Below are 18,537 nucleotides of genomic sequence, written 5' to 3'. Positions count from 1 at the left end.
AATAAATGAAAAAGCTGTCAGGTTACATGTTTTTCACTATCAAAATAAACTATATTTTCTTTAACTTGGTTGTTGATATAAATTAAATATAACTGGTTTTTGTAGTACATGTTTATAATCTATTGGCTCACTGTCACAAATACAAACCAACTTGTAGTTTCTAATTCTTGGCATTTCTCATGTTCTTGACATTTTACTAGTAAGTAATAGTAAAAAAAAAAGGGTTTCCTTTCCATTAACCATCTTAAAATGTAGACATATCTTCACAAAGGACTTGGTAGATGAGAACCTAACAAACCAATCATATAAACCCTACAGCAGCACAACCAGCTTCAAAAATCAAGCCACACGGTCAGGAAAAGCTGGATATCTTACTCCTGCCAATTTAACATCCATGTCAAAGCATTTTCTTTACTGAAATCTGTTTTACATAGTTACATTTTTTTCCTCTACACTAGATGTTTTATTTTAAGAAATATTCACTTATTCTAGACTTCTACAAAAAAACCAGTTTCTGATGACAGGGAGCTATTCCAATTGCATTCTTACTACACCTGTTTTGAGAAAATTCTACTTCTGTCCCTAATATTACAGCCAAATTATCTGAACAGTATCCAGAATCACAGAATCATGCAGTGTTATTATACAAATCAAGTTCAATTCATTGCCAGAACAACAATTCAGTTAATGCTACTGGTTGATATTTATTAGTTTTGATTTAGATGCATACAAAATAGTCCGGCAAATTTTATAAAACTTATGATTATTTTTAAAAATAACAAAGTTTGTTTAAAGCACATCACCAGAAAATCAATAGAAAAGCACAGTTTTAGTATCAGTCCAAAGATAAGAAATCAATTTTACAAACCATCATCCACTATCCAGTCATCATCCTGGCGTTCTCTAACAATCTTAGAATATTGTTCTTCATCAATTTCATCATAAACAGCTGTAAATTCCTCAACCTACAACAAGAAAATAATTATCACTCTAGAGGTTTAAAAAAAAACAACAAGAAATAGAAAATAAGATTATGATACTCTAGCATTATTGGGATATTTATTTAAATAGATATGCCTAATCAGGTTGCAGCTAAGTAGAGCCAACATAGTCAGTATTTTGATATGGGATCATCTTGGAATACCAGGTTTATTGTCCAAACTGATAAATTGAAAAAATAGCCAAGAAGGAGGCATCAGCGAACTGCTTAAATAACACCACCAAGAAAACTGTGTGGATGCAATCACCAGGAGTCAAGTTGATGCTTACAGGGCATCTTTATGTTTTTATATATTTAAATATATACATATAAACAAGAGGATAACTATGCTTAGTACTACCTTCTCCTACATAGCATTCTTCACGTATATTGGACTATGAGTCCCACCATTCAAGGCAGCACGTTCATAGACTAAAGTGGTTGAAGGGATGGGCACTGTGATCCATCTTGAAGAGTACCAATTCATAAAACTGAGTTAATAAATAAATAAATGTAGATAAATTCTCATACACAAATATGTGTGCGCACATGCAAACAAACTCACTCATGGAACAACATGGAAATTAATTCCCTATACTGGTAAAAAAAATGAAAACTGGAATTAGAACAACTTTTTAGTTACCTCATATTTTATTTTCTCACCAGCCTTTGCTTTCTTCAAACGTTCCAGAGCTTCCTGCCTTCCTTTTTTAGATTTTTTCTCACGACGCAAACGTGAAGATGCAACATTTGCAGAATTTGTTGTTTCTGAAAAACACAATAATTGATAACAAATATTAAAAACAGAATATGGGAGTATAACTGCCTAACAGACACACACACAAGGAGTAAACTCCTTGATGATAATCAGTAAACAAATGCCAATGTCAATGAAAGATAAAGATCTCTCCATTAAAATTCCATCCATTGAAATTGCAAAGGAAGTATAAACAAAATTCTGTGCATTAACATGTGTAACTTTGTTTTAATTATATAGCATGCTTCTTATCTGATAGAAAAATAAACAAAAAATATGTATCAGGAAGACTGCTTCTATATACAACAGAACCAAATAATACCAAATCTTAAATTTAAAAAAGGAGAATGCCCTGTAAAAGGAAGTATTTCAGTGTTTCAAAGTATTAATAAATTTTTGGTGTCAACTGTTATTAAATAAATATTTTGCAGTTAAACATATTAACGTAATACTTTTTGTACTTTTTCAGAATTTTTTTGTACAAACCTGCAAAAAATTCAAGTTCTAAAATAAGATATATTGGTTTATGCTTCCATATGGACACTGCCACAATGCTAGTTTCTTCATTTAGCTTTCCTTTCAGGGTAGCAGCACGGAGAACACTTGGAGCAAATATCAAGTGATAGCTTTGTGCGTGGAACCCACAAATAAAATATCCCAGAATTGCAGACAATGGTGATTTTGACAAAATCAAACAGCATTTGAGACAGGACACTATGTGATAAGAATTAAAAAATAAATGTACTCTACATGAGAGAAAGCAGTTAATGAGAGAGGAAGATTAAGAGCAAGTCAGTCCAAATTATTTGGACAAAAAAACCCCAGTGGATTTTAAATGCAAAGCTTGGGATATATTACAGTCTACTAATATGGATGGTATAAGATAGCTCAATAGTTGTGCGTATGAGTGCCTTTAATCCCCAGTGCATGGGTCTTCACCCACCACAGAGCTTTTTCAAGACGCTCTAGCCATTTTAAAGCAGTTCCTTGACAATAGCTAGAGGGCGTTTGCAGAATGAGATAGGCCATAGGGGTCCACAGGTGGGCAAGTGATGAATGTCTGTTATAATGTCAAGGTTTGCATTGTGATAACAGTGTGCATAACATTATGTTTTCATCCTTGTGGTTAGCTGCAGACACCTATAGTATAGGCTTGGCGTTTGGCTGTTATTGTCAGCTTTTATGTCGAAAGAGAAGTCAGGTGGAATGCTACGGAACTCTGCCCTGGGCTGTTCAACAGTTTATCAGTGATACAGGTAAGGTATAGATAGGATGCTTATAAAATCTGTTAATGAGACAAAACCATTTTGCATTTAAGTACAAAAGAAAATAATATAAAATGGGGACATCTGGTGTGGAAGCAGTACATGTGAAAAAAATCAAGGTTTCTAAATTAATTATAAATTGAATATGGCACTGCAATGCTCTACAGCTATTTATGCAATCTTGCAATTTCTTAGCACAAGTACTATGTCAACTATGTCCTGCTCAGGTCACACTTGGAGTACAACAACTAGTTCTACACATAGTTTATCATTGTTAAACTAAAGCACATCTAGTGAAGAACAGTAAGGACAATGCATAGGCTGATACCAAGTCCTCTGAATAACAGTGAAAAAGCTGGACGTACTGAATTTAGAAGAATGGTAACAACATTCAAATATCAGGAAGACTGCCTTTAAAACATAGAGTTGTTCTCTGTTGCTCTAGAAGGCAGAACTAAAATCAATGAATATGAAGTGTAAGGAACAAAATTTCAGCTAAACAGGAGGGCATGAACAGTGAGAGCTGTTTAGCAGTGGAGTAGAAAGCTTAAAGAGATGATGGTCTGTCTTTCATTGGAGGTATGTAAGCAGAGGCAGGACATCTATCTGTCAAGCATGCTGTAAAGCACCTTACATCAAACAGGAATTAGATTAGATTATCCTCAAGTCCATTTCTGCTCTATGATTCTAGGAATAATGTCATCTCATTCTTTGCCATAGTAGTTCCTCAGATTCATAAAAATCTCACCCAGTTACTGCCCACTTCTCCTTCTCTCTAAATTAAAATGCTTTCAATCCAAACACTTTCTTTAACTGAAGAAGGGAGAAATTCTGTGGACTTGAAAATTAGGAGAAACTAGCTGCAACATTTTCTTATATCATGCTTCCTTCACAACATGCCTATGAGGATGACCGATCCAGCTATAACAGTAGTCCTTGTCTACCTGTAAATTCACCTACTACCTTAACAATACCTAGCTTCATCTCAAAAGATTATGTCTTGAGAACATTTACATCATTTTCCTCCATATACTGCAACTTCAGCAATATAATTTCGAATGCATCTTGAACTTCTTAAGAAACTATCATTCAAATGAAGATGACAAACTTGTAATCTGAGCCTTCAGTGAGAAAATTAGCAAAGGAGTCATGAGAAGAAAAGCAGAATTAAAGACTGCACATCTTTGCACAATCACTTGACAGTATGTGTCTACCTTCATGACAGCATCTAGCCAATTTTGGCTTGCAAAGCAGAGCAGAGTCAGACCTGGTTAATACTTGGATGGAAGACAAAGAAATCCAAGAAAATAGGCTAGACTGGGAAGTTGAAAAAACATGTCAGAAAAAAGTAAAGGATGACTCCTTCCTTATTATTGCCAAGAAAACCTCACAGACATGTTATGTAATTCCCAAAGGTTGAGATCTCAGAGGCTTTACCTTGAGTAAGCATCACAGATGTCAGTAAGAGTTACAGTAGGCCCACATAAGCATTCATGGAGCTGCACTACTCATGGAGCATCAGACAGAAAAGGTTTGAGAAATTTTAGAAATCCGGCTTATGACACAGAAATTCCTAACTGCATTTTTTTAAAGAGTTCAATATTACACCCTCCTTCCAAGAAGCAAACCCCTAGGAAATCATTTCTCAATAGCATTGCATGTAATTACAATTGAGATACTAAAACAGACTGTTGATCTTTTCAATAGAGAGGTATCAGCAATGAGGTTTGCGCCGCAGCCACCTCCCTTATTTATCCTGAATCCAGATTCAAAAGATTTTTTCCCCAGTCACAGCTGCTGCTGCTATTCCGCTGCTCTCTTCCTTTCGGGATTCAGCGTGTCTCTCCACCCCCCACCCCAACCCCGCCTTGATCCTCCATTCTCTTCTACCAACCATCTCTCTGTCCTTTGCTAGCAGCCACCCAATTTGAGCCTTTTCTAAAGCCAGCCAGCCACCCATTCCACATCCCTCAGCCACGCTAACCTCCATGGCAATCGTCGTCAACCCTGTTATGCAGGCGCTCGCTCAGCTCCATAGGGAAGGGGGGAATTAAAAGCGCGGCTCGCCGCTCCCTCCCAAACCAGATCGTAACTTCACGCTCTCGCGCCAAAGCGCCTGAAAGTGGCGCGAGAAAAGAAACCCAAGTGCCCCGGCCGGATGAACAGCCAATTAGAAGCCAGAGTGACGTTATCCGTCTTTCCTATTCCGCTTCAGGGTGGAAGAGGAAGAGCAAGTGTGGGTGAGCAAGGCTGTTTCTGGAGAAGGAAAAGCGGGAGCGCGAGTATTACGGAAAACTGTTTGTCGTTCATTTCTACATAGTTTCCTACATTCCAGATGTCGGAAATGACACGGACGGCTGAGGAGGAAGAATAAAGGAATAGAGCTCCTGAGTTGCCATAAACCAATAGAAGAAGAGTTTATTTAGATAGGAGCAGGAGCAATGAAATTGACAAGTACTCATTGTTCATTGTCAGACATAGGCATTGAATTAAATATATATTGCAGAGGCAATACTGCAAATGATAAAATTGTATCCTTATCACTCTCAGTCTGCCCTTTTAAATTATCCCCCCACCCACTCGCGGGCTAAATCCACATCTCTTAATGCTAAAAGGAAGGTGCGAGATTTGTAAATATATTATCGCCTATTCTTGTACGTCTTTGGCCTGTCACCCTTTTAATCCTTTTAAATGCACATCTGAAACTTAAATTTGCAATTTTTCTCTTCTGTCGTTCTGTTTTTACTTGAGTCAATTTGACCTTTGTATTGGTTTGTATTTGGCTTACAATGTTTTTAAAATATCATAAGCTGTTCCAAAGAATTTAGTACAAATGTATAAAATAAATCACATAGTGTTTATTATATCAGTCTCTCTGTTATATATGGTTACTGCATATAGTGTTATTAAGCATTTCTATTGTGGGTTACTGAATTAGCCTCCTTTGTATAAGGACAAATTAAGGCAAAGAGTTGGCATGCACAAGCCATGATCACTGTCTAATTTCACAGCGTAAACTGACACTCTTATCTATTGAACCATCCTGGCATTGTAGTCAGTCCTTAAATTTGTGAAGAAAATGTGTTTTACCCAATAATGTTGAACTCCAAACTCATCTCAGCCCAAGTCAACATATATGTTGGCATGACATGCTTCACAATGGTTTTCTCAACTAACTTAATTTTCTTTGCATAATAAATTAAGTCATAAACAACCCACGCTGGCTGGATTAGCACAACATTCTAGACTGAATTGTGGATGGCTGCTTTGTGGTTCCGCGTGTATTAAGAACAGAACCAGCATATTCATTACCAGAAATGTGTTGTTTTATACTCCACTATGGATGGGCTTGCCCTACTCATGATTTATCGAGCTTATTAAAACACCTCACCAAATTCACTGGGTTTCTTAATCCCCAAAAAGTGTGCTTAAGACTTCAACTTTATATGTATGCATGTACTGCTGCATTAGTCTTTACATCCTATTATGATCACATCACTTTTTTTTTCAATCACTACGATGATTTTATAACAAAACTGAATAACAAATACATTTTAACACATCTACATTGAAATACAATGCTTTGTGCTACACAAACATTTTCTGTTGTCATTGCTTCAGTGGAAATTAGACGTCTTTTATCCTAGTGCCTGGTCTTAAATATATGCAAATCTAATTACTTCCTAAGTGAAATTTCAAATAAACATGTTAGTTTTTCTGATGCACAGCTCCAGTGGAATCTAAGTGGTTCTTTTTCATATCTTAGCAGGCATATAAGACCTGAAAAAGAGAAAACCAATCAGCAGTTTCAGTGATCCCATTGTAAATAGTTTTATCTCCAGCACGTTATGCTGATGTGACCTTTAAACCTTTTGGGGACAGTTGTAATGTACAACTTGGCAAAACCTTTGTCCGCTTCTATGAAGTGGAAAAAGAACAGAAGAATTATACTTGTTCGGTTTGTAAATGAAAAGTGTGCATGCAAAGGGACTTAAAGCACATTAGCAGCAATGGTAGGCCATCAGAAACGCAAGATAGAAGAACCTATATCAAATGCCTACCTATGTAACCGAAAGGTGAGTGGTTCCTTCATTTTTAAGTAATAAATACAACTATATCATACCAATTTATTGAATCAGATAATTATCCTTAAAGCTTATTTATTACATATTTATAAGCTATTATATAACACATACTTGAACACTCTAAAATGTCTTACTGTGTGGTATGTATGTGTGATATATATGGAAATTACCTTAATGCAAGTTTCTACTATACCTCATACAGCAAAGAACCTCTAAAGAGTATTTGAAGGCATGGCACCTTGCAAGGGACCAAAATAAGTAAGTTGTAAGGCAATAATATAAATTAAATATAAATATTAAACATCTACCCTTAATATTATTGATATAGATATATAGAAATAGATTGCATAGGTTATGTACACAAAGTGCAGAGGGTTATATCTAGATGGTTCTCTGCCACCTGTCTTGGATTCCTGCTCATCCTGGCTTCTGCATGGAGAAAACAGGCTGAAATTGAACTGAAGCAAGATGGAATTATTATCTCTGGATGAGTTTGCAATACCTCTGAAGAAGCAGATTTAGGATCTGGGGATGTTTCTGGACATCCAGAAGTGGGAGCCTTGGGTAGATGGCCTTTGTCCAACTTCAACTGGTACTCCAATTGCAACTAAAGCTGATGGTGGGAATATACAACACCAACATTGCAGGCCCTCCATTGGTTGCCGTTGGTTTATGTTCAATTTAAAATGCTTGTTTTGACTACAGTTCAAAGCCCTTTATGATCTAGTACTTGAGTACCTGTAAGACTGCCTGCTTCGGCCTGAACTGGTCTGACTTAGTAGTTCGTCTATGGAGAAGCTCCTTGTAGTTCCACACTTCTGGGAAGTGAAGGGAGCCAAAGCCAAGAGGCAAAATTTTTCAATGGAAATGCCAGTGTTCTGGAACAATCACTCAAGGGAGATCAGACTAGCCCCTCAGTGATAAACATAACATAATATAAGATGCTAAAAATAGAGAGTGTTCCAGTTGAGTTCATGACTGCCATCTTTGATTCTTTTATTTTTTGCCTTTATTTTTGTGATTATTATTGAAATGATTTATTGGTTTATGTTTTAATGATTTAGATTTAATTTCTTATGTTTAATGTTCTGCATTAATGTTTTTTTCTATCATGGAAACTTCTGAGAGTCCTTGGATTGCAGTGGGATGTAAATGTGACAAATAAATAAGAGTGAAAGCAAGAAGTACAGGGGATTAATTTGTTAAGCATGCCTGTGAAGGTGTGGTGGCTGAATTCTGACTGAAAGGGTGCAAGAGGTAACTGAGCAAAATTTTGGGAAGCTTTATGGTTTTATGCTGTCTGGGAAGTATGGAGATTTTTGCTTTTTAGCAAGTCCTTGAAATATATCAATGTTAAATAAGAAATTAATTGAAGTTTGTTAATGTCGATAAAGAGTATGATAAAGTGAATACGTTTTGTGTGAATATGGAGCTGAAGGTTGTTTGCTGAATGTAGAATGGAATATGCTAAATGTTCGGTATATGGTGGGAGAAGAGCTTACATAAGAATAAATGGAATCCTCAGCATATGGTTTAACATTGAGCATCAACTAAGATAAAGTGTCCAAATGAAATGAAATCAAATCAGTTTATTACAGCCCCAAGGCCAGATACAATAAAATATCTAATAGTAGAACTGTTACATACTTATATATATAACACAGAAAAACATTAAGTACAATCAGATCTATAAAACAATTAAGAACAGATATAATAAAATAAAACAGAATAAAAATATTATAAGAAGTTCCAAACTTAATTAATGGTGTGATGTATTGTACAGATGGTAGCACAAAACTGGGCAATTTGTGAAGATATTTTTGAGTCCTTGTCCAAAAGAAGTAACTTTCCGTAGAAATCACACTTCCTACTTGGAAATTTCTGAAAGATCAGATAAATGAAGGTCTGTCTAGAATCCTTATACAGGGAGCAGTGTAGTAGCATATGTCTTAGAGTTTCTGTTGAGCCATCACCACATGGACATAACCACGTAGGAGTACCCTTAAAACATCCAAAAAGGACTGCTGAGGGTAATGCATTCAGCCTGGCTAAAGTGAAGGCCTTACAAAATTTCTGAATTGTAATGGATGATAAATAGGCTGGAGTGAACCCTTCTGGAAGAATATGTTAAGTATTAGAGTGAGAGACCTCGCTTAAATTTGTTTGGAGAGCTATACCTGTGCTGTTCTGGGCTAGAAACCAGGAGTCTGTGAGTTCTAGTTCTGCCTTAGACATGAAAGCTGGCTGGGTGACCTTGGGCCAGTCAGTCTCTCAGCCCAACTCACCTCACAGGGTGGTGGTTGTGGGGAAAATAGGAGGAGGAAGGAATATTAAGTATGTTTGCTGCCTTGAGTTATTTATAAAAATAATAAGGGTGCGATAGAAAATAAATTTATTTATTTATTTATCTCATTTGTCCCCGCCCATCTCCTCCCATCGGGGGACTCTGGGCGGTTTACAACAATCGATTAAAAACAACCACCATAAAATACACAGTATAAAAATACAATAATAAATAATATAAATAAAGGTAAAGATAAAAAGTCCAAGTGGCGAAAGAATCTAAAAGAATCCAAGAGCAGGAGGAGTGGTCTATAGCAACCATCCCCATGTAGATCTATTCCCCTCTCCACCCCAAGCGAGGTGGCAGAACCAGGTCTTCAGACTCTTCCGAAAGGCCAGGAGCGATGGGCCCTGTGGAACATGCTCACCTCCGGGGGCAGCATGTTCCACAGGGCGGGAGCTACTGCAGAGAAGGCCCGCTTCCTGGACCCCGCCAGATGGAATTCTCTTACAGACGGGGTCCGCAGCATGCCCTCTCTGCACAATCGGGTGGGACAGGTTGATGTAATGGGGAAGAGGCTGTCCCTCAGGTAACCTGGCCCCATGCCATGTAGGGCTTTAAAGGTAATAACCAACACCTTGAATTTGACCTGGAAGCAAACTGGTACCCAATGCAGCTCGCGCAGCAGGGGTGTTTCATGTGCCCTTCTGGGGGCACCAAAAACAGCTCGTGTGGCTGCATTCTGGACCAGCTGAGGCTTCTGGATACTTTTCAAGGGTAGCCCCATGTAGAGTGCATTGCAATAGTCTATATGAGAGATAACAAGGGCATGAGTGACTGTTCAAAGGGCCTCCCGATCCAGGAAGGGGAGTAACTAGTGCACAGCACGTAGCTGCACAAAGGCTCTCCTGGCCATGGCTGCCACCTGCTCTTTGAGCAGGAGCTGTGAGTCCAGGAGGACCCCCAAGTTACACACCGGGTCTGTCTGGGCAATGCAACCCCATCCAGAACCAGAGATGTTAATGTCCCGCATACAGAAGAACCATTAACCCACAGCCACTTGATCTTACCAGGGTTCGGTTGAAGCCTGTTGTTCCCATCCAGGCCCCCACAGCCCCCAGACACTCGGAGAGGGTAGTCACAGCATCACTTACTTCACTCGGGATGAAGATATACAACTGAGTATCATCAGCATACTGATGATACCTCATCCCATGGTGATGGATGATCTCACCCAGCGGTTTCATGTAGATGTTAAAAGGGAGAGGGGAGAGTACTGATCCCTGTGGCACCCCACAAAGAAGGGGCTGTGGGGCCAATCTCTTCTCCCCTATCAACACTGACTGGGATCGGCCCTGGAGGAGGTGAACCAGCATAAAACTATGCCACCCACCCCCAACTCCCTGAGCCGCCCCAAAAGGATACCATGATTGATGGTATCGAAAGCCATTGAGAGATCAAGGAGAGCAAGGATGGATGCACTGCCTCCATCCTGCTCCTGCCAGAGATCATCCATAAGTGCAACCAATGCTGTTTCTGTCCCATAACCGGGCCTGAAACCTGACTGAAAGGGGTCTAGATAATCCGTTTCCTCCAGGACCCTCTGGAGCTCCAAAGCCACCACTTTCTCAACCACCTTCCCCAAAAAGGGAAGGTGGAAGACTGAACAAACATTGTCCAGAACAGTAGGGTCCAGCGATGGCTTTTTGAGGAGGGGGTGCGCCAACGCCTCTTTAAAGGTAGCCAGAAACACTCCCTCTCCCAAGGATGTATTAACCATCACATGGACCCAACCATATGTCACCTCCCGAGCTACTTTTACTAGCCAGGAGGGGCACGGGTCTAGATGTCATGTGGTGGCATTTACTGTCCATAGGATCCTGTCCACTTCCTCAGGTCCAACAGGATCAAACTGCTCCCAGATAAGTGGGTAAGCCCATTCCCCTGGTATCTCTCCAGACCAAGCCTCATGCCTGGAATCTAACTTGGAGCGGATCCGAGCGATTTTGTCCTGCAGATGCTCAGCAAATTCCTCTGCACGGCCCTGTAGGTGGGTCACTGAGCCCACCTTCCCCAAAAGGGATTGAGTGATCTTAAACAGGGCCATCGGAAATCATTCTGCGGATGCAATAAGAGCAGAGACGTATTGTCGCTTCACCACTTTTATCGCCACAAGGTAGGCCTTAATAGCGCTCTTACCTGTGTTTGGTTGAATTCAGTCTTTGTCTTCCTCCAGCGGCGCTGTAGGCATCTCTTAACCCTCTTCAGAACCCTCAACTCCTCTGTAAACCACAGGGAGTGACAGGTTCGATGGGACAAGAGAGGCCACACAGGTGCAATCCTGTCCAAGGCCCCGGCCGCCTTCCTATTCCAGGCTGCAGCTAGGGCCTCTGCTGGACCGTGCAGCAGATCACTGGGTATAACCCCCAGTTCCCTCTGAAACCCTGCCGGGTCCATCAGTTGCCGGGAGCGAACCAATCGAATGGGTCCTGCCTCCCTGCGGAGGGGGGTGGCATAAGAGAATCTCAGGTCCACCAGGGCATGGACTGACCATGACAGAGGGGAAAGATGTAATTCTCCCCTCAGATCATCTTGCCACTGCTCTGACAAGAAAACCAAGTCCAGGGTGAGGCCACTGTCTCCAGTCGGGTCCCCAAATTCATTGTTTGAGTGCAGTTCTAGCATTATCAAAACCTAATGAGCACAAACTTTCCATAGAGAAGCCCAGTAAATGAATTTTATTTAGGGCTTTTTTAAGCCACGAAGATTTAAAGCGATCTCTAAGTACTAATAGGACCAAACCTATAGGAAGTAGAATTTTAGCCAAAAGGTAGTAAGAAGAATCCATGTTCTAGCACCCAACAAGACTAAACCTGCCTCTACAGGTATGATGGCATTTTTGATACTTTTTTGGAACCATCAGTATGGCTCTAATAAACTTATTTTGAATAGTTTCAAGAACGTTAAGCTTTGCAAAAGAGCAAATTTGGGAGCCATAAAGAAGCTGAAGGACTACTTTAGCTTGGAAAACCTTGCAAGCTGCAAGGATATAATCGGCTGCTTTTGAGTGGTAAACTCTTATAATAGCTGTAGAAGTACACTGTGCGACACTTGCCTGGTTAAAAAAAAAAAGAACATTCCAGGATAGAGAAGCATGGAACTGTATTCCAAGATATTTATAAGTGCGCACCTGCTCAACTTGAGTCTCATTTATTTGCCATTTGTGAATTTTATGGTAAAGTTGAGCAAACACTAAAATGTTGGTTTTCTGATAGTTTATTGATAGCTATTGTTCTGTACAGAATAAAGCTAGTGCCCTAAGTGTTTTTCTTATTCCCACCTGAGAAGTAGACATAATAACTACATTGTTGTCATACAGTAATGCTGGAATGGCACAATCAGATAAAATAGGTGGGTGACGGGCTGGAACAGCAAGCCCTTGGATTATTGGATTCAAAAATAGATTAAAAAGTAGATTAAATAGATTAAAAAGTAAAGTGTGCAAACACTGGTAGAAAGGTATGGGTAGTATGAATATTTGTTGAAAAAAGCAAATGTGTCCTCAAATAGAAAAGTGGGGTTCAAATTTATTTTCAAAGAAGATGGTTGGGCCTCCTGCTTTCTTGTCAGGCAAGATCTTATGTTTGTTTTTTCCCTGTTTTAATTGCTTAGTTTTTAATAGAATGTAGAGATAAATGAAAATCAACCTCTTCAAGAAGGCCATTGTTTTGCCCAGCCAAACAATATGCTTTATCTCTGATGTCCTAAGTCTGTCCAGTAATATTATCTGGTGACTGAGCAGACCTTACTAATGACCCTATAATTGAATTATAAAGGTGCTGACTAGTTTCTATCAGATAAGGCATTTTGTAAGAAGGAATATTTGGAGAGGCATTTTATGAAACAAGAGGTAAAATCTGATGTGTTCAAGTATCTCAGTATGAGGCCAAATTACCAACTGTTCTGTTTGGAGTAACTATAGAGTCACTTCAAACTATAAATGTCTGCCACAGTTTTAACTAACTCAAGTGGGAAACCATGAATAGAAGCAAGAGAGGGAAGGAAGATGAAGAGATGCAGTGTGTGTCTGTCTGACACAAAATCCCTTGAACTCTTAACAGAATGTCCAACAATTTTTTACTTGGCCATACTTTATTTTATTTCCTCTGAAAATATAGCTTCCTTGGATCTTGAATGACAAATACAAAACATCTATGGCCCCAGTCATGTAACCATGTATGGTTCCTCAAGACTTCTTGGGTAAGTCTCAGGCAGTTGCCTGTACAGTCCACAAGGCTGGGCGTTACTGCTGGATGATCACTGCCTAAATATAATCATGGGTGTTTCAAGAGATGTGAAGTGCTATCTGGGCATATAAAGTAATGAGATGCAGAAAGAAAAGCTCTGGGTCTGGAAATAGGAGCTCATCTCTACAGGAAGTATTTCATAAGGCCTGGGCACTTTACTAGGAGACCTCCTGAAAAAGCCATGTGCACAAGAGTTTGTGTGTGCTGTATCTTACAGTAAAAATTTGAAGAGGGATTGAATTCTATGATTTTTAGATTTAAATATAGATATTAAGGTTAAAAGATGGAATCAACAGCTTTGCTCTGAGCAATGAATAGAACTTTTGTTTTGGACTTCTGGTTGAATTTGAATATTCTAATTAAGAATTACTGGGAGAGAACATTTGGCCTCTATTATGGGACCTACCTCCTGTTGCATGCAAAATGTGGGCTTCTTGGCTCTTCACCCGGTGCAATTTAACAGCCAATCGATTGTGCAGAGCAGGGGAATCAAGCAGCTATTTATTCAAGATGTCTCGAAGAAATAGGGTCTCCCCATGAAAAGGGAATTACCCCAAGCACATCGCGAGTGGCAATTTTATACAGTTTGACAACAGTTATCAAAACAGTTCATCAGCAGATCAAAGCTTCTTATTGATTAACTATTTCAGCACTTGCGCAGTTTCTTCACATACAACATACATCCCACATGGTATCCCATAATAGTTCTTAGCAAGTTCTATGTTTTCCCCTAAATGGAGACTTTGGAATGGTCATTAGCGAGGGGTCAGTGCCTTGTGGTTAGGGAAGCTTGGTTAGTCACGTAGCCTTCCCCACCCCAGGCCCTGATCACAGGCGCATCTGGGAACAGGTAACAGAGCCCCCAGCCCTTCTCCAACCTCCTGGCAAGTACATAGATAAGCCAGATCCCTTGCGTCCGTTAGTTTGGTTTCCAATTCCTTCCCATTATTTCTTAGTCCAATTTCATGTTCCACACTCCATTGTGTGTAAAGTGAAGCATATTAGAGCATTGTTAATAATAAAAATCTTGTTTTCACATATAAGCTGATAGAGCAGCCTTTCTCAACCTTTTGACCCTGGAGGATCCCTTGAAATATTTTTCAGGCCTCTGGGAACCCCTGCACAATCAGACTCAAATACAGGCCAGAAGTTACAAAATTATTATATTTGTTTCATATGTAGGCCAACCAAACTAAACAAGAGGCACAGCCATTTCCATATGAGCAAATATTCTCCTGTTTGGGGCTTTATAGCTTAGAGATAAAAAGGGGAAAAGGCAATGATTGAACTACATACAGTTATACATGCTGGGGCAACAGCAGATTTTTTTTTCACTTTCTCATGATACTAGATACTGTGTCATCCAATAAAACATAGCATTGAGTGATAGGAATTGCTTCTTCTCATAGCATGTAACCAAATTATGAAATTTGCTATCACAGAATACTTTGATGGTCTGAAAATCAGAGAAGGTAAGACTATCAATAGCTATTGATACTTGGCTGACCTTGTGTAGAATGTATCCTAATACTAAGAGTGTTATTTCATGCTCCCTTTCAGACAGGAAAATGTCCTGGGCTTTTTTTTCAGTTCACACTCTTGAGGATCATAATTAGAAAGTTGCTATTGTCATCCTGTCTTGTCTTGAACTTGCAATCCGATTTGCCACTGTGGCTACGAACTGTTGAATTAGATAGGCTTTTAGTCTGATTCAGCAGGTCCCTTTTATATCTTTACCTCTTGGTGCTTTAATCAGTGAAAGTTTCATAAGAAGAAGGTTCAGCAGGGTTCGACTTAATTGCTTGACTAGATTGACGAGGTTGAAGATAAGAAATACATTTGCATTTATCCAGAGTTTAATTGTTTATTAAGATGAGGGCCGGTTAGGAACTGCAAATATATCAGGTAGTTGTATATTTTGGACTTTGCTATTCAGTTGCTTCTGACTCTTTTTGACCTGATGGACATTTTATCAGATTGTCAGTAACTGCCTCTTTCAGTTCTTGTAAGATTGTGCTTGTGTCATCAGTTATATTATTTGCCAACTTGTCTTTTCTCAGCCTCTTTTTTTATTACCTTTAACTTTTCCAAGTATAGATCTTTTCCAACAACTCTTGCCCTCATGTTATATATCTGAAATATTAAAACTTTAGCTTCATTATTAGTGCTTCCATTGAACAGTCTAGTATTCAATGGTTTGTTTTTCTTGTAGTACAGGGTCTTCTCACACTTTTCTTCAGCTCCACAATTTAAAGAGACCAATTTTTCTTTGTTCAGCCTCTTTGATGATCCAGTTTTTACAGCCATTTATTACAACTGGAAAACCATTTTATCTACAGTAGGTCTGCCACAGTCTTTCTCACATGTGCCTTTTTACAATGGCTACCATCTCTGCACATTTTTAAGCCTAGGAAGATAATTCCAGTTATTACTTCTAGTTGATCTCTCTCATTCATTCTCTCCCTCTCTCTCTCCCTCTCTCTCTCTATATTTTATTTTATTTTTTATCCTGCCTTTATTATTTTTACAAATAATTAGGGAAACATACCTAATACCCCTTCCTCCTCCTATTTTCCCCACAACAACCCTGTGAGGTGAGTTGGGCTGAGAGAGAGTGACAGACCCAAGGTCACCCAGCTGGCTTTCATGCCTAAGGTGGGGCTAGAACTCATGGTCTCCTGGTTTCTTGCCTGGAGCCTTAACCACTAGACCAAACTATATGTGTGTGTGTGTAATTTTTATAAAACAATTACATACTCATACCTTCATGGCAATTTCTTCATGTCCCCAAGGCATGCCTCCTGTTGTCTAGAGGAAAGTGGAGACCAAGAAAATTATGGCTGGGTGGAATTGATAGATTCTGAAAAAAGGGAAATGAGAAGTTTAAAGAACAAAAGTCAGTGTAAGAAATATGGAGGGATGTGGTGGAAGCAAGGATGAAGATCTATAGTGAATGATTTGATGTAAACTAGATTTAGCTGTATTTCTCTTTGTAATGGTTGCCTATTCTAAAACACTATCAGACTCATGAGCAGGAATTCAAAGATATCTGATTTATTAAAGAATAGTATGCAGGATCACAGAGAAAGCTGAGAATGATTAAAGTGCACCAAATTCAAACTAAAAACCCTCGGTGCAAATGAAATCCCTCCCCCCGTAGAATCTTCTCAAGTTCACAATCCCAGGTGCTCCTAACGGTCTGCGGGAAAAGGCCTTGAACAGATAACATAACCCAAACACATTCCATTCTACTGATTTCACATACAGAGCTTGGTACAAGGTCTCACAGCAGCTCCCTCCCAAACAGAAACGCGCATCAGCGCCATGGCATGTGAAACGTTACAATGTATAAACTACATTGAATCAGTGAACAAGACACTCTTTTTCTTATTTCATGCCTCAATTCCTTTGGCTTATTATTTCTTCCTCATTTCCTTTCTTTGCATAATTTTGCCAGAAGGGAACAGCTTGATGGGATATATATATGCAACTTTCGAAAGCATGATATAAATAATAATGTTATTGATTATAATTTAATTGTGGAGGAAAATGCATTTCCTAGCAGCAAAATACTGCAATTTTGAATATAATGATCTTGATTTTGTTGTCACAGAACTGCTTAATTACTCTGGAACAAATACATATTTTGTGGGGGGTGTTATGTGTGTGTGTGTAAGCCCTTTAATATAGGCATTTTTATTCAGAAGTGAACATGAAGTCAATAAAATTGCTCTTACATGGTTTGCCTAAGATTGCAGTGTTAATCAAAACACAAAAATTAAATGAATAACTGGTTATTATATCTCCAGATCATAATCTTTATTGAAATTAACTTTTCCAGTACCTTTTTCTTTTCTGCCCATATACTTTTGCTGGTAAGAAACCACCTGGAAAAAATACATCCAACATTTTATTTTTTGCAGTTCCCCAAATATCATAGTTAACCATTTTTAAACAATGCTATGTGAACTCAGACAAAGATCTTTAACATTTCTACTTGGAAATGTCAGTTATGTTGAAATGTTGGGCTTCTGGTGAGGATTCATGGCAAACTAGACATCCCTGAAGGAAGGGGGATGCATTGCGGCAGAGATTGGTGGCCAGAGGACGAATTCTGGCCATCAAAATCTCTCCTGAAAAAGGAGAGATCATGAGATTGCCCACTTGCACTCTGGACAGCTGCTCTTCATGAGTAGACTGCAGGAACTGAGATTTTTGCAGTTGGCTCATGAGTTGAGTGGCTGGGAGTTGGGGGATTTCAATCAAGCTCACAGCCATAATGCAGCCTGAGGTTCACATGAGCCTCATTTCTTAACCACTTTCAGATGTAACTATTTCACAGTTAGAGAGTTTTGCAGCAGCATTTTTATTTATTTTATTTATTTATCAAATTTGTCACCGCCCATCTCCTTTTAATACAAGACTGAAGATTGATAATACAGATATAATTGTTCTTAAAGAAATTCCTATTAGAATTTTGCATAAGAGAAAAGAGTATTTCTTTTTTGACTGAGAGATTAAATCAGAAAAATATCCCATTTTGATGGGACAATTTGGAAGGTGTGATTTTTACTTTTAAACAGCATATTAGAAAAAAAGGACATAAAATAGTTGATTTATAAAAATTTGGGTGAAGAATTTATTTAGGGCTGGTTGATATGTGGAGACAGAAAAATGGCAATTCAAGAGAGTATACATATTATTTTTCTGAAAAACAGATTCTTTTCAAGAATAAACATGATTTGGACTTCAAAGAACTTGGCTGCTAAGGTTTCTAAAGTGGAGATGTTACCAAAGATTTTTTCAGATCATAATCCTGGGAGTTTGGTTTATAAAATAAATTTTAATTCTTTTAGATGG

At 38.7% G+C, this 18,537-nt stretch overlaps 3 protein-coding genes across 3 annotated transcripts in view; 1 reads left to right on the top strand and 2 right to left on the bottom strand.

Annotated features, from left to right (window-relative positions):
- The window catches only part of POLA1 (DNA polymerase alpha 1, catalytic subunit), a 251,317-nt gene extending 246,280 nt beyond the window's left edge, over positions 1-5,037 (bottom strand). The window contains exons 1-4 of the mRNA XM_063304690.1: positions 4,986-5,037; positions 2,223-2,450; positions 1,623-1,747; positions 869-965 (exon numbers count right to left, since the gene is read on the bottom strand). Of these exons, the coding sequence (XP_063160760.1) occupies positions 869-965; positions 1,623-1,747; positions 2,223-2,450; positions 4,986-5,037 (502 nt within the window). The remainder of the gene's footprint in view (positions 1-868; positions 966-1,622; positions 1,748-2,222; positions 2,451-4,985) is intronic.
- The window catches only part of PDK3 (pyruvate dehydrogenase kinase 3), a 674,093-nt gene that overhangs the window by 566,327 nt on the left and 89,229 nt on the right, over positions 1-18,537 (bottom strand). The gene's annotated exons all lie outside the window — the stretch shown is intronic.
- PCYT1B (phosphate cytidylyltransferase 1B, choline) overlaps positions 6,902-18,537 on the top strand; it is a 41,563-nt gene continuing 29,927 nt past the window's right edge. Inside the window, exon 1 of the mRNA XM_063305196.1 lies at positions 6,902-7,077. Within this exon, the coding sequence (XP_063161266.1) occupies positions 7,012-7,077 (66 nt within the window). The 5' untranslated portion in view covers positions 6,902-7,011. The remainder of the gene's footprint in view (positions 7,078-18,537) is intronic.

This window comes from Candoia aspera, chromosome 5, assembly GCF_035149785.1.
Source record: "Candoia aspera isolate rCanAsp1 chromosome 5, rCanAsp1.hap2, whole genome shotgun sequence".
NCBI classification, from domain to species: domain Eukaryota; kingdom Metazoa; phylum Chordata; class Lepidosauria; order Squamata; family Boidae; genus Candoia; species Candoia aspera.
Note: the sequence above shows the minus strand (reverse complement) of the source record. Positions and strands in the feature narration are given on the sequence as shown.